General features: G+C 54.4%; 1 protein-coding gene across 4 annotated transcripts in view; it reads right to left on the reverse strand.

Moving 5' to 3' along the window:
• Positions 1–22672, reverse strand: part of COL22A1 (collagen type XXII alpha 1 chain) — a 258118-nt gene that overhangs the window by 229684 nt on the left and 5762 nt on the right. For 3 of the 4 annotated variants that reach the window (XM_058699180.1, XM_058699178.1, XM_058699177.1), the window contains exons 2-3: positions 6970–7107; positions 3561–4127 (exon numbers count right to left, since the gene is read on the reverse strand). In XM_058699180.1, coding sequence (XP_058555163.1) covers positions 3561–4127; positions 6970–7063 — 661 coding nt within the window. In that variant the 5' untranslated portion in view covers positions 7064–7107. Of the gene's footprint in view, positions 1–3560; positions 4128–6969; positions 7108–17838; positions 18185–22672 lie in introns of those variants that run through there. The other variant, XM_058699179.1, reaches the window with a different exon arrangement.

A 22672-nucleotide genomic window follows, 5' to 3' on the forward strand; every position in this document is an offset into this window, starting at 1 on the left:
TCCTATTTGAGTTCCGAAGTCACCCAAAGGCATCTCCTCTGTGCCCAGGGACTTCTGGTCATTTGGATTTTGTGATGCTCCTGGATTTAATCTTACTCGATGCGGTTCAGTATCTTACTGTTAGCTATCTTATTTTATTTTGCTTTGTTTCTAATTGAAGCAATTGTAAGGGGATTTTGTTTCATTCATCACTAGAATAGACCAGGCCCTAGTCAGCTTACATCTGTATTTACAAAAGCAGATTCCCTCCAGACAGCTGAGCATAACTTAAATCTTCCGTCTGTTCAGGCATTTGGAGGACCCCGGCCACTGTGAGTTTTCTGCGCGTTGTCATGGGGAATACGTGGTGTCCCCGGCTGGCCAGCATCAATGTCCATTTCTCTTGGTTACAGGACCCCTGTTTCCCTGCATGGGTCACACATCCTCCCTTGAGGGGGGTGGGGATGGAAACTAGGACAGGGTCATGTAGTTTAGGCCCCAGTCAGCCTCCTTCCACTCTGGAGCTACAGTTTTGGTCTGGGGAGAGTCTCAGGCCCACACTTCTCTGTCAGACCAAATCCAGGCATGCTGGGCCCCAGTCTTGTCTGTCCTGGGGCTGGAGTCTCACATGGCCCTAAGATTCTCCACAGGTAGCCCCATGTGCCCCCCACACACACCTGTTCTCCCCTCCTTCACTACTATGTCGCCATCACCTGGGCCCCTTGTTGGCTGCTGTCAGACAGGCTCAGGCCAGGGGAGGAGGGGAGACGAGGGGAGGGACAGAGGGTGGGTGGGGGCTTCCTTCCTGCTCCCTCTAGGCCATAGCTGAGGCAGCAGGTGCCTTCCCTGAGGGGACTTCGGCTCCTGTCACACGGCCTCCTCCCCCCACGGGGGTCTGGACACACCTCCGCCCTTGCCATCAGCCAGCTCCCTCGCTGCCCATTCTCAGGGCCTCAGTATCCCTCACCGACCCCACCCCTCTTCAGTGAGCCATCCGTGCCAGGACCCAGATACAAAAGGCTGCCAAGGACGGGATTAGGCCAAGAAAGAACCTAGAAACGGCAGTTGAGCGAGGCCTGGTCTCATCACTCAAGCCCGCCTGACCTCTGGCCTTTCTGTCGTGTGTGAGGTCAATCTGCTTTATTCCCCAAGCCCGTTAGAGTGGGGTCCTCTACTGCCTGTGAGCGGAACGCTGTCCTCAACTCAGAACCGAGGTCAGCGATGGCGCAACCTGAGTCCCGGGGCCTGGTGGGGGGCGGCCAGCACGTGGAGGCTGAAGCCCCGGATTCCATCCCCAGCCCTGCTTTAACTGGGGAGCACAGCTCAGTGACTTGGCCTCTCTGGGGCTGTCCTCACCATTCCCAGAACCAACCCCCAGGCATGGAAGTTCTTCAGAATCTACATTCTGCTTGGCCCAACTCTAGAACCAGTCTGGACAGAGGCTGGCAGGAAGACACAATGCCAGTGGGCAGGGTCTAGAGGAGCACCCATGAGCCACCACGTGGGACTTCGGCCTCCCGGCTGGGCCTGACTCTCGTCAGCTCAGAGGCCAGTCCTGAGCCCTGGCCCTACCACACTGCCTCTCCTGCCTCCCTGCTCTTTCCCATCCTGGCTGGATCTCCCCGTCTGGCTCCTGCTACAGGCCTAGCAGCTGCCCCTTCCGGAAGCCTAGTAGGCTGCATGCTGTGAAAAGATCGCCATGATGTGCGTGGTTGCAATGCGGGTCAAGGAAAAGTCCATGGTCAACGCCTTCTACACTACTGCATAGGTTTCCTTCACTTGGCACTCAGGGCATCAATCTCCTCATCTGTGGAATGGGTGTAGTCCTCGTGCTCCATGTATCCCCAGCACCGTTTGTCCCTGAATTTCTCCAGCAGTCCTATAAAGGGTCTCCTATCTGTGTCACACCCCTGCACAAAACCCTTCCACAATTCATCTGAGCACACAAGGCCCTCCTTTACTGAGAGTCGGACAATCATACAAAACCACCAACCCTAATTCCCTCCTTTACCACGGCAATACAGGTCCATGATTGTTCACAGACTGCATCATACCACCCCTCAATCCCTCATCCTACAGCTCAGGCATGTCCTGCTAAATAGTCTAAGCGTCACCTCCTCCAGGAAGTCCTCCCTCATTCTCAGGGTCATCACCGAGCACAAACACGGTAGGACCCCTTGAGACTCTGTGACACGTTTATTAAGGTCACCCCCACTGTATTAAATCCCTTTTTATGCGTCTTTTTTGCCATCTAGACTATGAACACTCCAAGGGCAGGGGCTTCGTCTTCTCTTTGTCTACAGGCCCAGAAATCAGCACAAGGCCCCACACACACTAGATCTCCAACACGTATCTACGAATAAGTGAGTGGAGATTAAGTAGGGTGGGGCCAACAGAGGAAAGAGTCACAGAAAGGTAAAGGGCCCGAGGGCGTTCTGTTTCAGACACAGCTTAGCTGTTTTCTCACAGGGCTGCAGGCCAGGCCCCTTCCCGGGAGCAGACCCTCATGGCTCTCCCAAGTCATGGCCAGCTGCTCCCACCGCTGGCCCCAACCCCAAGGCTTCCCTGTCCCCGACAAGGGGTGATGTTCTCAGTCCCCGGAAGTAGTCAGCAAAACTGACAGTCCCAGAGGCTGGGACTCTGCTCCCAGCCCCTACCTGCTGGTCTTGGAGGCTGGGGGAGAGGGGAGGTGGGTACCAAACACTGGTCATGACCCAGGAAGGACAAGTATCACCCCAATGCAGCAGGCAGAACAGAAGCTGGACACAGGCCAGTGCACGGAAAACCCACTTCTCCCTTCCTGTCCTTTGGGGGAGGCTGTCCTGAGAATGATCCAACAAGGATGTTGGAGGTCAGCCTTCAGGGTCAGATCCCTGCCTGCTGCCCAACCTCCCCATCCCCCATCCCCAGCCACAGTCAACAGATTCCAGACAACCTCGGGTTATCTCAGGGCACCAGGTCAACAGCACTTGGCCTCTGAGATAAGCAGTGCCCAACCATGTAAGTGGCTGGCTGGGGGTCACAGAAACCTGCCTTGTGCCCATTTTCTTGGCCCACCTCTCAAGGCAATCCCTGGGGAGAGGAGAGGGCCCCATATATTTCACCTGCCATGGGCCTTAGGGAGGGCTTTGTGTGTAGGGCTCTGACCTCAACAGCCATGGAGGTAGCAGATATGTTCCCACCACAGAAATGCAGATCCCACTGCCCTGCATTTAACCATCTCTAAGTCTCTCAGGGTGGGCGGGACTGAGGACCCAGCCCCATTTTAATTTCCATCCAGACTGCGCCCTGGAGGCGGAGCCTGGGGAGGAGCCAGGGTGTGGGCCCCGCCTCCAGCGCAGAACTGGTTTTCCCTGGTCACTGAGCCCTGGCAGGTGGACTGTGGCCTGCGCCTGCCATCAACCCCTGCCCCGACATGCGCCCCTGACTCCGCCGCCAGCCCCTGTCCACTGCTCCTGCTATCGGCCCCTACCCCGTCCCCTGCCGCCAGCCCCTGTCCCCTGCTCCTGCCCCCTGCTCTCCACCCCTCCCCACTGAGCAGTTCAGCAACCCCCCGCCCCGCGCGCCCCGCACCCACTCACTTTCGCACAGGCGGCGTCTCAGCTTGCCGCGGATCTTGTCGATGGCGTTGAAGTCGGACACGTGGAAGACGTGTGCGGACTTGGGCTCCGAGGCGATCTCCTCCAGCTCCTCCTTGAGCGCCGCCCCGACGCCCACAGCGAAGATGCGGATGCCCGCGCGGTGGGCGGCGGCCGCGGCGTCCATCACCAGGTCCTGGCTGCGGCCGTCGGTCAGGAGGATGGCCACCTGCTTGAAGGCGCGGTCCCCGGGGCGGCCGCCGGCCTGCGGCGAGAAGCTGTGGCGCGTGATGAAGCGCAGCGCGTCGCCCGTGTTGGTGTTGCCGCCGTGGTAGGCCAGGTGCCGCGCCGCTGCCTTGACCTCCTCCCGCGAGCCAAAGAGGCCCAGCTCGAAGGCCGTGGCCGGCCGGTCGCTGTAGCGCACCACGCCCACGCGGGTGCGCTCGGGCCCCACCTCGAAAGTGTCCACCAGGTTGGCCACCCACTGCCGCACCTTCTCAAAGTCCTCCTTGCCCACGCTGGAGGAGGTGTCCAAGAGGAAGACCAGGTCGTAGTGCACGGTCTTGCAGCCTGCAGGGGGAGAGGAAGGGCGGCCTGGCCCAAATGCACTGGGAAAGGTCATGCCCTTGGGTCTGGAGGGGTTGGGGGGCGGGGCGCACTCCTGGGGGCCCTGGTCTGGCTGCCTTAAAGCTGCAAAACCTCGGTTCCTTAACTTCTCATGGTGATGAGCGTCCCCAAGTTTGCTGTGAGGTTCAGCTGCCAACATGTGACCCCTTGCATAAAAGGGGTCAACGTTCAGGGAACACCATTGTACCGATTTCCTAAACAGTTTTGGTTTCGGTTACACGGTGACTGCCTTGTTTGTTTGTTTAAATCTACTACAAATAATGCATGATTTCAGAAAACGCAATCAAAAATGTTTTCAGTGCTTATGTTTCCAGCTACGGAGAGTCAGCACTGCCAACCCGCAGCGTGTATACCTGTTGGTTTGTGTCTCTGCATAGTTCCTAGTGCACGTGGGACTTTACTGGACACACTGATACGTGGCTGTTTTCCACACCTCCTTCGATGTGCTAGAAACCCATCTCCAGGGTGATACGGCCGGTTTCCACGGCTGCAGGGATTCCACTGCACAGGTGCACGTAATTTATTTAGCCAGCACTCTCGTTGGATGTTTAAACAGTTCACAGCATGCCAGCATTACAGACCACGTAAAATATACCGCACTCAGGGGCACCTAGGGGGCTTAGTCGGTTGAGCCTCCGACTACGGCTCAGGTCATAATCTCGTGGTTCGTGGGTCTGAGCCCCACGTCAGGCTCTGTGCTGACAGCTCAGAGCCTGGAGCCTGTTTCAGATTCTGTGTCTCCCTCTCTCTCTGCCCCTCCCCCCCCCCTTGCGTTCTCTCTCCCTCTCTCTCTCTCCAAAGTAAATAAACATTAAAAAAATTTTTTAGAATTTCAAAAAACAGAAAAACAAGAACTCTGCATGTATTACACACACACACACACACACACACACACACACACACACACACATACTTCCTTATCCCTATTCCCACCTAAGCCAGGGCCACTGTTGAATTTTCCGCATCTACCTTTTAAACCCATGCTGCATTATGCTGCCTGGAGCAGAGGTAAATCCCCCCACCTTCACTGGCTGGCTCCCTAACAGGATTAGAGCTTCTGGAGTGCTTGCCCAGATGTGTGGACTCAAGAGATAATTCCCGGGGAGTTTTTCTCCTTGACACAAAAGGTCATCCTTTTGTCTTTGGGACAATAGTGTTCTAGCCCGGGCAGGGTAATTGCTGCCGTGAACCAAGCAGGACCCAGCCTGTGGGCTGAAATCCTTGAGCACATTTATTTTAAGGGTGCAGAAGGTTTCTTGTTCCTGAGGTCTCACCCAGGGGCCCTTTGGAGCTCTGAGTACATTCTCTCGGGGGGCGGGGGGGAACAGGTCAGGGAAGGGATTGCATCATGTGCACGTGAGACTTAAGTGTGTGTCTCAGGAAGGGCCCTGACCCCGGGACCGGTGCCCTCAGCTCTGCCACAGGTAAGGGCCGTGTGTGTAAGCCCTGCAGGTGACTGCCCCCCTCTGGTCCGATGTGTTAGACACTACAAAATGAGGGCTTGGGAGAGATGGTTGCTGCCCACCCCCCACCGCCCCGCACTTCTGTTTTAATAATCCCGTGTGTCACCGTGCTCTCAGGACCGTCTCAGTGGATGCAGAGCCCCACACTCCTCCCATGAAGACCGGGACGTCCATGGTCATTGCTGTCTTCCCAGCTAGCTGAGCTGGGCAGAGAAATACATGAGGAGACTTGGGGAAAACAACACCGAAACACAGGCCCTGGGGTTTTTGTCTGTGTGTGTTTCCTTTGCAGGCTCAGAAACCTGGCGTGGCTCAGGCGGGCACCTGCCTGTGTTCCCGCTCCTCCCCTGCTGGGGGCTTCGGGCCTGTCTGTGCCTCAGTTCCTCATCTGCAAAATGGGGCTGTGTTTTAGAGCCCGGTGACCTCCCTGCTCGAGGACCCCAGAGAGCAGGCTCTGTGCTCGGCGCCCTGATACCGACCGGCTCGTGTTCCTGACCCCTCCTTCATGCCTCCACGCCGATGGCACCCTCCCCAGGAGGCCCTCAGGCACGTGGACCAACCACCGCCACGACTCACCCCTCCTGCCCCCAGCTGCCTCTTCCGCAGTGAACTTCCCACTCCCCTCTCCCCCGTCTCCTCCAGAGTCTCGCTGCCCTTGCGGTCCTGGCCGCCTCTTCTGGCTGGACCCCAGTGTGTCCATGTCCCCCGGAGTGTGTCCCCAAATCCCTCCCAGAGCAGGACAACGCGACACCGTCCTACCCCTGCCCTCTGTCCCCAAGGCCCTGCGGGTTCTCTGCACACCCCACGGCCCACTCGGGACGTGTGTTCAGAGCTCAATCTTCTCCCACACCCTCCCCCACACTCACTCACCCACATGCTCTCACACACTTGCACACACACTCACACACTCACCCACATGCTCACACACTCACATGCACCTAGACTCACACCCACACGTTTGCACACGCAACCCACCCTCACACACGTGCTCGCACACTCAGGCTCACACAAACACACGCTCAGGTTATTTCACACACTTTCGTACACACAAACGCACCTCAGACTCTTGCACGTGCACACTCATTTGCACACGCTCATTTAGACACAAACTCACAACCGCACAACCAAATTCGGCCAGACCCTTGCACACTCACCCACACTCACTCTCACGCATGCACATGTACTCACATTCACAACCTTCACACAAACACACCGCCTCAGCCTCCTGCACGCTCCTTCACTCTCTCGCACCCCACCCCCACGCACGGGCACGCACAGCAGCTGCTCGGTGCCCGGTCTGGCACATTCTATGGTGTCCCCACCTGCCCTCTGAGCCCGACAGCCGCAGTCCCCGCTCCACAGCAACAGCAGCCACAGGAGGCAGGCCACGGCTCTCCCACGCGTGGGAACATGCATCTCTCGGCCAGGAGGAGGCGGCCCCAGCTCTACGGGAACATACCCTGTGTGGACAAGACAACGCCTTTAGAGAAGGGCCCCGGCCCGTGTGGGAGGGAGACTCCGCGCCCCCGCCGACCTCTCTCTCAGCCAACGGCGTGGCCCTCGCGCGAGCGAGCCCAGGACGCCTGCCCCGCGGGGGTCACCCAACCCTCCCTGCTTCCGGCCACCAGCAAACGCGCACTGAGGACCTGCCGTCCCCGCGGGACCGTGCGCCTGGGCACCGGCACCACATTCTGTTTGCAACCTCCACGTCGGGACGTGGAACAGGCGGTTTTATTTGCCGATATGTTACCGGAGGACATCTTTGTACCTAAGCCTCTGCCCGCATGTAATTATTTCCTTAGGGCCCTCCGTGAGAAATCTTGAAAGGACCCTGACACCAATGACCAAGCTTCTCTCTGCAGAGGCTATACCGGCTCCCGCCAAGCGGGGGCATATGACGGAGCCCCTCACCGCATCCCTGGCGGCACGGACGTTACCATTCCCTCAGTCGTTGCCAACTCAGTAGGAGAGACCTTGTTTGGGTTTTTATTTTTCTTACTTTCAATACATTTCTTTGCTCTATGACATTTACTAGCTAAGTGTGTTTCTCCTGCGTACCTTATTTTCATGTGGATATCCGCTTCCAAAAGTATCTGTCACCGTTTAAGCCCTGAGACAGGAAAGGGAAAACAGCTAATAGGATTCTGAGCTACTTATCAGTTGCCCTCCTGTGCCAGGTGCTGAGGGCGGGCAGGTGAAGGACTCTGAACCATCCTCCCCAAGGGCAATGACACCTGGGAGACAGGTGACACGTGGGCCAGGGCAAGACAGGATAAGAAACACCAGCACAGGGACGTTCAGGGGGTGACAGGAGCACCGGCAGGGGTAGGGGGTGCTGTCACATGGTTATTTCAGGGGTAGGCCAGGACTCCTGGATGAGTGACACCCAAGCCAATTTTGGAAAGCAGAGTAGGACTCCATCAGACAAGAGGCAGTTGATGATTTCAGGCAGAGGGAACAGCATGTGCAAAGTCCCAGAGGAGAGAGAAGGCAGGGCACATGGAGACGTCCCTGGCCACATGGACAGGTATGTGGGCCCTTCTCAGGACAGGTACCTGAATTCCCATGCTGGTCCCTGCTACCCTCAGGGCAAACTGCCCTCGTCTTGCCAGAGCACTAAAGGCCACCTTGCAAGTGCACAAGGTATACAACAGCCCAAATGACAATACCCCAAAAGCATGATACTCAGGAGGTGGCCACGGGAGCAAGAAGAAAGACACTTGCCCAAAATCGTATATGAAGGGGCAGAGGCCAAGGGTCAGGACCTGAGGCTCCAGGGGAAGAAGAGACACAGAGTCAGGGCAAGTCCCATGGGTGGCCCACCCTTCTCATCCTTCAAAGCTATATGAATGCACGGACTCGTCCTTGTTCTTCCTGTTATTTGTTATTTGACAAATAAATATTAGATTCAGTAGTGAGCCATGTGGTCATGTCATCTCGTCATCTCAGGTGGCCAGGAGCCATTCATTTGAAGAACACGGACATTTCAAAAAGCCATGAAAGTAACTGAATGGCTGCCATTGATTATCTGCCGTGTGCCAGGTACTTTCTGATTGTTGAGCGAACTCCTGTGACCCTTCAAGGCAGGAATCATCATCCCCATGTGCCAAAGGAGGGGACTGAGATGGAGAAGATACCAGTCTGTCTCCAGGTCACCAGAGGATGGACCAGGACTGGAACCCCAGCGCCTTCTGGGCACTGAGCCCATTCTCTTTCCATGACCTCTGTGGATACATAAAATCCAAATTATCACCACCAATTACTGAGGCATCATTTTTTAAAATGAAATAAGTAAGAATGTAGACGGAGGAGATAAATTGGTAACAGCCATAGTGTCCAGTGTTTTTCCAGGGTTCAAGAAATTTGATAATTTCCCTCATTGTGGAAACCAGGCTTCTTCCTCCCAAGTCATAGTCTCCAAGTTTCTAGAGGAATCTTGGTGACATAACTTCCCAAATACACACACAAATAAAGAGAAAACAACAGGCCAATGTCTCTTACGAACAAGATGCAAACGTACTTAATGGAAGACTAGAAAACTGAACTCAATAGCACACTGAAAGGGTTATACACCGCCACCACGTGGGATTCAGCTCAGGAATGCAAGGCTGGTTCAACACGCACATGCCAACCCATGTGATGCACTCGCCAGGAGAGCAAAGGACACACAGTGTCCCAACCAATACAGAAACACCTGACAACATCTAACTGCCTTTCACGATAAACACACTCAACACTCTAACACAATAGGGAACCTTCTTCAGCATGACGAAGGCCACATAGGAAACCCAGATAATAACACACCCTACCCCACAGCGGGTTGTTGCAAGGGACTGTCGTAGGAACTGAATAATAAAACTGCATGCAAAGCCCTTAGCCTGTCTGATGCCTCGACTGCTCTCAAGTCCACATGGCTGACATGAGCCAGAGCTGGGGCTTCAACCCAGCCCAGACCTTGAGGCCACCCACCAAACAGGGTCCCTGCAGCTGGGCCGAGCCTGGCACCGGTTGAGAGCCTCAGAGCTGTCCACATGGTGCCTCTCCATACTTACAATGACTGCAAGGGGCGGGTGTCGACATCCCCCTTTACAAGCTGAGGCTGGGAACAGGGGACATATCCCAGGCACACCCCACTGCCAAAGAGCAGGTGTGTGTGTGTGTGTGTGTGTGTGTGTGCGTGTGTGCACACGTGTGTGTGAAAGGCCACCCAAGGCACTCAGAGACAATCACCCCTTGTCTGTAAGCTCCCCGGTGGGGTGGGGGGCATGTGTCCCCACTGTCCATCTCAAAGGCCGGCTATTTTGCCCCATGTGGGACCCAGTGAGTACTGGTTGGGCTGAGAATCCCCAGTCTGGGTGTTTCCCTCTCGAGAAAGGGCCGGGGAGAGCCTGCCGACTGTGTGCCCTGGAAGTGCAATGCCTTTGCCAACACCCTCCCCGAGGTCTCGGCAAACTCGCAAGCCGCACTGCTCCCCCACCTCCCAGCGATGAACCTGGCAGGTGCCCGCGGCCCAGACAACTTCGCTAGATGCACACGGCCAGTCATGACAGCTGGACTGGCCTCAGGCCGGAAGGACACCGAACATGCCCTCTCCTGCTGGAACCGTAACAAGTACCACACCAGGTGAGGGCCTCACAGGTTAAGAGCCCAGAGTATCCAAACAGCAGGTATCAGGAGTTTCAGTGTGCTGTGTGAGAAACAGCACCCAGGGCTTAGCCACCTGCCTGTGACTCCACCGCTCAGGGCCGGGATGCGGTCCCAGGGCAATCTGACCAGAGGCCAGGTTCCTAATAGCTCGGGTGCAGCTGGAGAAACCTGGCTGGAGAAACACTTAACTACTTAAGTAAAGACACAGCGTGGGCAAACAAGCAAAGGATACAGTCAATGAAACCAAATTCTGATCACCCAGCTTACAGGAAAGAAAAGAAGGACAGGGCGTCTGGGCGGCTCAGTCGGTTGAGCACCCGACTTTAGGTCATGATCTTGTGGTCAGTGAGTTCAAGCCCTGAATCAGGCTCTGTGCTGATGGCTCGGAGCCTGGAGCCTGCTTCGGATTCTGCGTCTCCTTCTATCTCTGTCCCTCCCCTGCTCACACTCTGTTCTGTCTCTCAAAAATGAACAAACGTTTTTTTAAAAATTGAAAAAAAAAAAAGAAGAGAAGGACATAAAGGGCAAAAGTAGGGAAGAAAGCTGATAATAACCAGAGGGAAGAGAATTTGGGTAAATCAGTCTACTAACTGATTTTCAAATGCTGACCCAGCCTTAGAGACCTGATAAAGCCCACTTGGCTAGAGTGTATACCTCTTCTTGTCTATATGTTCGTATTCAATCAGCTAATATTTTGTTAGGGCCTTTTGCATCTATGTTCATGAGAGATATTGGTCTGTCTTTTTCTTTTCTTGGAATGTCTTTGCCTGGTTTGGGGACTGCAGTGATATTGGCTTCAGGGGGTGAGCTAGGAAATGTTCCCTATGCTTCTTTCCTCTGGAAGAGATTGTAGAGGACACGATGGCCTTCTGCCTAGGAATACCTGGAATGTTCATGGCAAAATACCCCCTGAGGCGGGCAGATTCTGGTATGGAGTCCCGCCTTTCCTCCTTAGCCATATGAATGACCGTTTTATCCTCATAAAATGGGGCGATCTCTACATCAGTGGGGTGCTGTGAGGGTTCCGCAAAATGCTTTCTGGGAAGGTGCCAGCACAGACCAAGTATGCAGAAAAGCTGGGGTTTGGGGGAGCCCATCTCCTTGCCTTCCCCAGCCAACCTCAGGTGGCAGTCCCAGAAAGCAAGGGTGCCATGATTCCATCTCTCTCTCTCTCCCTCCCTCTCTCTCTCTCCAGTCTCTGAGCTCTCTCCAGGGCCCAGCTGCCCAGCTGGCATGATGTAGGCCACACCCTGTCCCTGGGAGGCAGAGCTCGGCCATTAGCCTCCAAAAGTCCAGCAATTAATTTGCTGAGCCGAGTTCTTGCCACAAGCCAGCCGATTGCCATAGTAACCAGTGTTCCCTATTCAGGCTCCCGGGGGGGGGGGGGGGATAGGAGGGGGAGACACTGAGCAGAACACAATTTAAAGGGAGAAAATGAGATTTGGTGCATTGGAGGGCAGCCCTGGCAGAGAGCACACTGGGTCTGCACAGAGGGTCTGGCAGCTGCCCGCTGCGGGGGAGGGGCCGGGTGGACGGGGGCACTGCTGACATGTTGCCAGGGTGACAGGCGATGCTCTGGGCAGGAATCCAGTGGAGACACAGAAGCATGGCACGAGGAGTCCAACCACTGAGCTCTGAGGTCCCAGGGCCCTTCTGCAGGGCTGTGGGGAAGAGGGAGCCGGACGGCTTGCTCTCTGCAAGGCTGCTCGAGAGCCCAAATGGGGAAGCCAGGGGAGCACTGGAAAGCCTGCATCTTAGATTCAAACTTGGCTCTGTGTGACCCGGAGGGAGTCCTCCTCAGTCAACAAATCCGTACAGAGTACCTCTCGTCCACTGGGAACCGTCGGGGGCACTGGCTTCTCCCGGGGCAGCAAGCATGATGACGAAGCTTCTTGACCAGAATTCTTCCTAGCTGTGCAAACCAAGGGCGTCACTTAACCTCTCTGGACCTCAGCCCTTTCATGTAAGATCGGTATACCCAAGTGACAGGAAGCATTAACTGAGTGACTCCATGTAAAAAGCTTAGAACCATACCTGACCACAGTGAGTGCTTAAGGCACGCTACTTTTGTGATTTTCCAATCCTTTGTCTCCTCACCTATAAGATGGGAACGATATCCCCTCCTTCGTGGATCTGTAGAGGAGATGAGGCGATGGGTGTGATAATCTTTTATAAAGTGAAATGTTGGCCAACATTGCCACAGTCAATGTTGAGGGGAGATTCTCAGTCTGAGCTAATGTTAACACTTACTAAGTGCCAGGCCCGTGGGATAGGACACTCTGCGCAGGGACTGCAGCCTAATGGTGGAGACAGACAAACGAGAAGATGCTTACATTTCCCTGCAGTCAGAGCTCTGGTAGAAGGAAGGACAAGCACTGACCTCAGGCCCGGGAGGTCAGCGGAGGCTTCCTGGAGGAGGTGATGTCTGAGCTGAGCCTGGGAAGGTGAGAGGGGAGTAGCCAGGAGGACAAGGGTTGCCTGCACCAGGAATGGATGGTCTCCCTTCGAGGATCACTCGTGGGATAAGCAAGGGGGGCAGTATTTTGCAAGCGGGAATGAAAGCTGAAGGAGAAGGTAAGGGTTTATGGAGAGGCAGGTATTTAGGTTTGAGGACAGAGTGTTCATAAGACCACCTAGGGACTTGTGTGGTGCCCAGAGCAAGGGGCCAGACCGCCTGGAGAACTCCTGGGACCAGTGGAAGCTCTCAGGCACAGGAATGGACATCCATCCTGCAGAGTGCCAGGTGGAGCGGCGGGGGGGTGGGGGGGGTGAGGAGGGCGGTGCAGGGCCAAGTAAGAGACGCAGACCACCTCCCCTGGGATGACTGCAGATGCCATGATAAGGGTGACCAGCAGGGAGCAGAGGGGAGAGAGGAGAACTTGGGGGTGGGGAGCCCAGACTCCCAGTTTAAGCACTGGAGCTGGTCACTGCAGGTCGCGGGCATGGGGGCTCCCCCTGGACTGAGTCTGAGGCACCAGAAGGGAGCCAGGTGGAGAAGCCAAAGACAGACAGGCAACTGAGTCTAGAGCTCGGAAGAGAAAGTGGGGCTGGGGACACCCCCAGAAAGGTGGACAGGGTGGGGGTGGTCACAGCTCTGGGGTATAGCAAGAGAATTCTCCCACCTCCGATGCTGCGTGGGCCCCTTCCCCTTACACCTAGGAATGGAAGTGGACACACCAGGGCACCTCTGTATTTCTGCTCTCTTCTCCGATCCAGTATTTTTATGGGACTTCTATGCTGAGCACTGTGTACGGGGCACTTCTAACTACACAACAATGCCGACAAACTCCAAGAGCATGAAAAGCCACAGAGTACGTGAAAATATTAGCAGAAGACACACCTGATGAGGAACCGTTACCAAAATATACAAAGAACGCTTGAAACTCAACAATAAGAAACCAAACAACCTGATTTTAAAAACTGGTCAACGGGGACACCTGGGTGGCCCAGTTAGTTAAGCGTCAGACTCTGGATTTCAGCTCAGAGGTCATAATCCCAGGGTCATGGGATTGAGCCCCGAGTCAGGCTCCAAGCTAAGCATGAAGCCTGCTTAAGAGTCTCTCTTCCTCTCCCTCGCTCTCTGCCCCTCCCTCACTTGCGCTCTTTCTCTCTCTCTCAAATAAAGTTAAAAATTATTTTAACAAATGGGACGCTGTTCTTACCAGGCCCTTCACCAAAGAAGATGCACAGACGGCAAGTAACCACACGGAAAGAAGCTCCACGTCACGCAGCGTCAGAAAACTGTAAAAGACGAGATCCCAGCACACACCTCTGGGCGTGGCCGGAGCATGCGCACGGACAGCAGCTGTCGGGGACGCCGAGCAACAGCGACGCGCGCACTCACGGCTCCTGGGGACGCAGAATGGCGCAGCCACCTTGGGAAACAGTTCGGGGGTTTCTCACAAACCTAACGAGCTCTTCCCAGGTGACCCAGCAATCAGGCTCGCTGGCATTTACCCAAAGGAGCTGAAAACTTCTGTCCACGCGAGAACCTGCACGTGGATGTTTACAGCAGTCACATTCATCACTGTCAAAGCTTGGAATCACTCAAGATGCCCTTCAGCAGGTGAACAGGTAAGTAAACTGTGGTGCAGACAATGGAATACTATTTGGCGCTAAAAAGAAACGAGCTCTCAAGGCATGAAAACACACGGAGGGACCCTAAATGCATATCAGGAAGTGAAAGAAACCCATCTGCAAAGGCTACACACGGTATGACTCCAACTCTGTGACATTCTGGAAAAGTAAATAAACATTTAAAAAATTTTAGGGACACCTGAGTGGCTCAGTCAGTTAAGCATCTGACTTCGGCTCAGGTCATGATCTTATGGTTCATGAGTTCAAGCCCCACATCAGGCTCTGTGATGACAGCTCAGAGCCTGGAGCCTCCTTCAGATTCTGTGTCTCCCTCTCTCTGCCCTTCCCCTGCTCTCCCTCTCTCTCTCTCTCTCTCTCTCTCTCTCTGTCTCTCTCTCTCAAAACTAAACATTAAGGAAATTTTTTAATTAAAAAAAAAAAAAACCCTACAGAATGGCAGCTGAGCCAACTGTGTTTGTGGTAGTGACGGGCAACCATACAAAGGCACAATGAGACAAGAGGTAGACTGAGTCAGCACCATGCTGGTGGTTTCACTTGCATTGTTTTAGGTCGTCCTAACAAGCCGGCAAGGGGGGTCTCAAGTTCAGGAGAGTTAAGGACTGTGCCGCGGATCACACGGCCAGGAGGTGACAGAACTGGGGTTAAATCCCGGGCCACTGTGCTCCTAGATTCAGTGTCTGTGTCACTGGACCAGAGAGGGGACCGGTCCCCGTCCTCCAGAGAACAGCAGCGTGTGACCAGTTGCCTCGTGGGAGAGGAGACAAGGAAGGGACCCAGCCCGCCAGAGACTTGTCCTGCCATTGGGCAAGAACATGCGTCCAGTCATGTGTCCTCCTCAGTCAGGCATCCCAAGATGTAAATGGAACCCGCTCAACCCCACCCTGCCAAAGCACAGGATCCCTCTGACTGAAGGAGACAGAATTGGAGGAGTGACGTGGTTTCCTTCTTTATGCTGTGGAATCCGCAGAGATTTCCTATCTGTTATTTTGTTCCCCCTAACAAGAGGCGAGATGCCAGTGGTTTCTCTCCCAGTTGCTAAAATCTGTGAATGAAACTCAAGCTCTGTCTATTCTTTGAACAATAAATATTTCTTAAACTGGTCCCCGAAGGGCGTGGAAGGCAATCCTCACCCAGAGGCCGGCGCCCGCTGGTTCACTCTCCTGCACGGTCCGCGGCCGTCGATTCACTAACTCAGCAAGTACTTCCCGAGTCTCCGGCTACGTGCCAGGCATTTGTTTTAATCATTGGGTCAGAGCAATATCCCTGCCTCCCTGGAGCCCGCTTTCCAGGAAAAGAGGAGAAAACTAACCCAGGAAACAAGTACCAATAGGGTTTCAGAGAATAACTGATTTGAACACAGTGGGGTCAAGGGATAGATGACTTGGGTAGGACAGTTTTTACTCTTTGTGAAAGGACAGTCTCTGAGGTGGGGACACTGAACAGAGATCTGAATAATGGGAAGGAGCCAGACATCCAGAAAGAGGGGTGCAGGGAAGGGTAAAAGGCCTCCATCAGTTCCTGGACTCCGAAACGAACAGCCTGGGAAGTGGTCCCAGCCCTCAGACACCTGCCCCCCACCTCATCATCTGCACCTGCTCCCAAGAACCCAGTGGGGGTGGGGGGCAGCTGCGTGGTTCAGTGGGTTAAGTGTCCAACTTCGGCTCAGGTCATGATCTCGCGATTCGTGGGTTCGAGCCCCACGTCGGGCTCTGTGCCGACAGCTCGGAGCCTGGAGCCTGCTTCAGATTCTGTGTCTCCCTCTGTCTCTCTCTGCCCCTCCCCTGCTCACGCTCTGTCTCTGTCTCTCTCTCACAAAAATAAGCAAACATTGAAAAACTTTTAAAAAGAAAGGGACTTTGATTAGGCACAGCTGAGAGCAAAGATGGGGAACAGAAACCGGTGTCGTTCCCACATACCAGCAAGTTTCAGTTGTCCAAAGATGGCTTCTTTAGCATTAGTACTATTTTTTTTTAATTTTCTGAAGTTTTTTTTTTTTAATTTATTTTTGAGAGAGAGAGAGAGAGAGAGAGGAAGTGTGAGCAACGGAGGGGCAGAAAGAGAGGGAGACACAGAATCCAAAGCAGGCTCCAGGCTCTGAGCTGTCGGCACAGAGCCCGACGCGGGGCTCGAACTCACAAATGTGAGAGCATGACCTGAGCTGAAGTCAGACGCTCAACTGAATGAGCCACCCGGGGCCCCACATTATTACTATTAATCACCTCCTGCATCTGCCTGACAGGTCTGGCAGGTAAACAGGAAACATGCTGCCCCCCTCCAACCCCCTCAAGGTTGGTGGACACTCCCAGAGAGAAGGGACCCGAACATGAGGTCCAGTAAGTCTCTGAGCACCACTCACACAGCAGGTGCACAGCATGGACATCCATCTACTCAGTCCCACGGAAGCCCCCCATAGCCTCATGTGCTCAGAGTTACTGTTCCATTTCACAGACTGGAATCCCCAGACCACGACATTGCTCAAGGCCCTGTGGTTATTAATGGCAGAGGCTGGATTCCCATTCTGGGCCACCCAATCCAGGGGTTACCGGCTGCCTCTGGAAGGAAACCAAGAGGTAAGCGGGAAGGTCGGTCCAGGGCAGACGGGGGTCCCTGAAGCCCAGTGCTTTGAGTTTTGTGCTTAAAATTACACACAGGGAAATGCTCATTGACTTTGAATCGTATTTTCAGTCCCACAAAGATGCCTAACCTAAAGGATTTTAGGGGACGGGTGCCTGAGTGGCTTAGTCGGTTAAGTGTCTGATTCATGATTTTGGCCCAGGTCATGGTCTCACGATTAGTAGCTTTGAGCCCTGCATCGGGCTCTGTGCTGACAGTGTGGAGCCTGCTTGGGATTCTCTCGCTTTCTCCTTCTCTCTGCCCCTCCCCTACTTGTTCTCTCTACCTCTCTCTCCCCTCACCCCCTGGCCCCAATAAAAGTAAATAAACTTTAAGAAAACAAAGTTTTAGGGGAGCTGGGAGAGAAGGGCCATATAATCGGGCACCCTGGGACCACTGCCGTCTGTCCCCTGAGCCCCTGCACCCCAGGGATTGTCTCCTGCCTGGCCCCACCACTGCTTTCCCTCCTAGACTCCCTTCCTCTGGTAGCAGAATTCACCTCTCGCTTCTGCAGAAACTGCCCTCCTACCCTCTGTTGATGTGGTTCACGTGGGGGAACCCCACGTGCCTGGCCAGTGGGGAGGCAGCAAACCAGACCAGCATAGGCTTCCCATCGGCACCCTGGGTGCTGGAATACGGCAGGGGTCAAACATGTAATCAAGCAGGGCCATCTCTGGGAGCTCTGCTGGCGTGTCCGGAGAGGGGTACGTTCCTAAGGCCAGCGCAAAGTATAGAGATGCTGCAGGCCGTTTGCCGTGACCCGGGGGATCCTGATGGAGAACGAAGCCATACACCAAGGGGAAGGAGACGACACCCATCACCTGGCCACCTACCCCAGTGTTGTCCAGAGTCCAGAGGCACCACAGCTGTGATGTCTGAAGCAAACGCTTCCCCACCTCACTTCTCAAACTCCAGCCCATCCGCGCCGAGGCTCCTTCCCTCGCAAAGCACAGAGCAGGTGCGTGTGCTTAACCAGGCCAGCAGGTGCGGCCCCCGCTTGCCCGAACCCAGTCAGCCTCCCACACGCAGCCTCCCTGGTTCCTTAACCGTCGTCCTCACTCCGCATCTTGCCTCTTCTCCTCCTTTCGGCTCTGATTCTCCACCCAGTTTAGACCGCTTTCCGAGAATTACCCAGTTCAGCCTCCCCTCCGGTGCTGGCTTCCAAAGTCCATCCAGATCCCTCACCCAGCGTCCCTTCTGGGCCAACAGGGCAGCACAGACAGGGGACCGCCCTCCCTTCAGCCGGAGGAGATGCTCTTTCATTCCAGCATCTTAGAGCTGTCACGACCCTGTTTTTACGTCTTCCACATCCTCAGTACTGAACTGTTCCCCATTTTTAAGTTTCTTTTGTTTCCTTTTTCCCCCTCTGAATACACCGTCTCGGGTCATTTCACAAGACACAGTCTCGGATTACAGGGTCCTGAGGACACAGAAAGATATTTCTGTTTAACTTATTTTGAGCAGCGTCTGGTCTGATGAAGCAATGAGTATTAAATAGTGCAAGGCACCCACACTGATTCTGGAGGTGGCGTCCCCAGCAGGCTCCCCTCTTCCTAGGGGACAGTCGTGGAGCCCTGGGGATGGGAGACAGTTGGGGGCCTGGGAGAGCTGTGGACCGTGGGGCCAGAGCAACTGTGCTCTGCCCCCGGGTCCCCCACTCCCTAGCCACGTGCTCTGAGCTCCCGTCTCCCAGCCCGCCTGTAACCTCACCCCCCAGCTGAGCAGAGCCATTCGAGTCCCCAGCTCAGCACCCTAAAATGAAAATGGTGGCCATAAGAACAAACACCAAAACCAAAACAACAACAACAACAACAACAAAAGCTGCCAGCACTCCACTAAAGGAAGTTATCCTCATCAGAGAACCCTTTCCAGCATTTACTCCATGCCAGTGGTTGTCTCTGCAGAACCCCAGCATCTGGCTCGAGACCTCGGTCTGAGAGGGGTCCACCCCAATGTCTGCTCCAGCCCCCCACTCTGCTGCCTTCTTCCACACACAGGCAGGTGTAGACGTCCCAGAAACGGGGGCTCGTGACTCTGCAAGGTACCCTGCACACCTCTAAGGTCAAGGTGCTAGAACAGGAGGAGTCTGAGAGGTGTTAGCCATCTCTGGATGGGGAAGCTGAGGGAAAGGGCGGCTGCCAAGTGGCGATCAGGGGGGCACGGTCTCCCCCAGGTGGGCTCCAGCAAGAGGGCTGTTGGGAGCCCCCACCTGTGGAGACCCTGTCATCTCTGATCCCCGCTCTGCCCGAGGGCACACAGTGCCCCCAAGCTCTGAGGACAGTGTCCCTTCTGAGAAGGAGACCCTTACACCTGGACCAGACTATAAATTCCCATGTTATACTCTTGAGTTTGCAGAGGGTGTGCTCACCCTCAGCACAGGTATCATCGGATGAGACAGGTCCGTTCCTATCATTTCCTAGCACAAAGTCTTCTCTTCATGGCCCTTTTCAATTTGGCTCCAACCTCCTTTTCCAGGTTCACGGCCCCCACACCCAACCTCATGAAGCTTACCCTCCAACCTCAAGGACTTCTCTCTCTTCCTTGTACACACCAGAATTTTCTTTTCCTAACTCTCTGACATTGCCTCAGATGATGTCTTTTCCTTGCCAGGCAGACTCCTACTCATGCTTCAAAGCCCAGCTTATATGCTTCCTCCTCCAGGAAGCCTTCCCTGATTTCCCAGGCAGGAAGTGTGTCACTATCTTTTCTAGGCTCCCACAAACCCCTGAATTTTAGCACCCCACAAGTGGTATTAAAATTGACCTACTAGGGACACCTGGGTGGCTCAGTCAGTTGAGCATCCGACTCTTGGTATCGGCTCAGGTTATGATCTCATTGTCATGAGAATGAGCCTCCCATCAGGCTCTGCACTGAGTATGGAGCCTACTCGGGATTCTCTCTCTCTCTCTCTCTCTCTCTCTCTCTCTCTCTCTCTCTCCTTCTGCCATTCCCCCCTTCCCAAGATAAATAACGATTTTTTTAAAAGTGACCTACTTAGAGGCCACCTGGCTGGCTCAGTCAGTAGAGCATGGGACTCAATCTCAGGGTTATGAGTTTAAGCCCCACACTGGATACAGTGACTACTTAAAAATAAAAAAAATCTTAAAATAAAATAAATCTTAAAATAAAATAAAATAAAATAAAATAATAAAATAAAATAAAATAAAATATAAAATAAAATAAAATAAAAGTTGACCTGCTTATTGGTCTGTGCTTTCCACCGGGCTCCTCAGACTTAGGGATCATGTCTCTGGTCTCTCTTCCTCCCTGCCTGGAATGCTGACAGGCACACGGCAGGCCCTCCATGTATCAATGCAACAGAAACAAACCAATCCACAGATCGAGCGTGTAAACTACATTTAACTCTGTACTTCACCTCATTAGTAATGGGGAGATCTCTTTTATGTTTTTAAATTTTTTTTTAATAATCCTGAGCCTTCTACTGAAGCCTGTGGATTCACACAGGAGTTACCCTTTGCCTACTCGCTAAGAGTGCTTCTCTTTGCCCAAGGTACTGCCACAGACCCCCACCAGTCGCTGTCATTCTGCAGGCACGAGCATGGGAGGAAGGCCAGGGATGCACGGGGTGGCCCCAGGAATCTGCAGGGTCACTTATCTTTCCAGGGAACTGATTCACAAACACCCCAACACGCCAGAGGTCTCTGAGCTGACATGGTACTGGGATCTCCAGCTCTGTTCCTAAAGGAGCCCCGTGGCTTTGGCATCACGGCGCTGAGACCCCAGGACAGAGCTGAGCGGAAGCCCCAGAATGCCTCTCCTTCCAGGGACCTGTGGGAGGAGCTGCCTTCCCTGCCTCTGTGCTTGGCTGTGCCTGGCAAAGCCGGGCTGTAGACACATCGTCGGAGCGTTCGCTGACGGGAGCCTGCAGCAGGGCGGACGGAAGAGAAGCCTCTGGAGAAGCTGTGTTGGAGCCAAGGGCCACCACGAACCCGCCCTCTTTCCTTCCCACCTGGAAGACCAGTCAGGCATGGCTGATGGAAACTTGGCAATGAGGACTCACCCACTCACTCACCCCTTTTCCCCTCCGTGTGTTGGCCTCCTCATTCATTGTTTCATCGAAGCTGCCCACGTGCCCCCCATCCACGCAGTCATGCATCTCCGCACCACTCCCACCACTCACCGGCACGAAGGCTCCCTCGTGCCACAAGCACTGTATCCCCCGCCCGCCCAAGGTCCTGCCAGAGTCCCCGACATGGAGACCCACAAGGCAGAGTTTCTGCCTCTGGGACCGTGCACATAGGGCACGGCCCGGAGGAGGAGCACATCAGTGAGAAAGAGCATGGCGAATTCTCCTCTTTCCTTAAGACTCAGCGTCACTGTTACCCATCCTGGGAGCCTTATATCAAACCCCGGCCCTGGTAAGTCACACTCTGACACAGAGGAGACCAGAGAGAGGAGTAGTGAGGAGTAGTGTAGAGTAACCTGCAGCAGACGCTTCTGCTCTTATCTGGTCCCTTGTCCTTGGGCTGGTCACGGAACCTCTCTGGGTGTCTCCTCGTACATAAAGTGATCGCCGAATAGCTCCAGGCTTGCTGAAGCTCCCCAGGGCGGGGCTGGGGGTACATAAACCCTCAGTGCCAGTGTGTGCGTTGTAGGAGTATTTGGTGCGTGGTAAGCGGTTGATTGTTGGGGGGAAGCGTTCTTCTGTCCTTCCCAGCACAGAGCACCCCGAACCGTCACCCTTAGCACACGGAGCAGCCTGGCATCAGGGCCGTGTTGTATTCGCCCTTCAGCCCCTAAGCACGCCTAGCATTCAGAGCGGGACAAACAGTAACTGGGCGGACCCCTGTGGGAAGAGCTAGTGTGAACTGGCCAAGCTAAGACACAAGGAATTCCAGACATCTATATTTACATTCGCGGTACACAGCTGCCGAATCACTTTAGGGAGGAGGTGATCAAGGGGTTCCGGCACTTTCTTCCTTGGTCTAAGAACAAGCTAGTGGCTGGACGGGAGTCCTGGGGCCACTATGACCTTGTAAAGGTAGGAAGTTGACCTACCAGCAGCTAAGGACGTCAGCCCTGCTCACCCACTATAGATCCCTGGGCCCTGGGCCGACACTCATTATGCTCTCTGGGCTCCTTCTCTGGGCTCCTGCACAGAGATGTTCTAAATGGTGCTGCAAACCATGCAGATAGCAAATAGGAGGGCCAAATTCACACATGAGCCAGACCTACTCCCACCAACACAGGTCGGTCCCTGGGCTCAGTGCGGGCCTCAACAATGCACAGCTGCCAGACCTGCCTGGTCGTCAGACAGAGCTCGCCCTGAGCCCCAGCTGTTGGGTACACCTGTGTAAGGCACTGTGCCAGATGGCGGCAGTATCCCTCTGACTTTTCCAACTCCGATATTTCATTCACTCAGCGAACTGTGACTTAAATTAAATTGTGATTGATCCAATACCTACCACACGCCACGCACCTGATTAACACCATTTTGAAATTACTCTGTTCCACAAAGATTTTGTTGAGCTCCTACTATGCCCAGCATTGTGTAGACACTGGTAGTTCATAGAAAAATAAAGCGGAACCCATGATCTCAAGGAACTCCTTGCCTGGCGGTAGAAACAGACAAGCCCATCGTGGGCTATAGCGGTGGACGACGAGGAGTTGGGCTGCTGCGGTCAGCGTGGACCAAAGAATCCAACA

The sequence above is a fragment of the Neofelis nebulosa genome, chromosome 14 (assembly GCF_028018385.1).
Source record: "Neofelis nebulosa isolate mNeoNeb1 chromosome 14, mNeoNeb1.pri, whole genome shotgun sequence".
Lineage (NCBI taxonomy): Eukaryota > Metazoa > Chordata > Mammalia > Carnivora > Felidae > Neofelis > Neofelis nebulosa.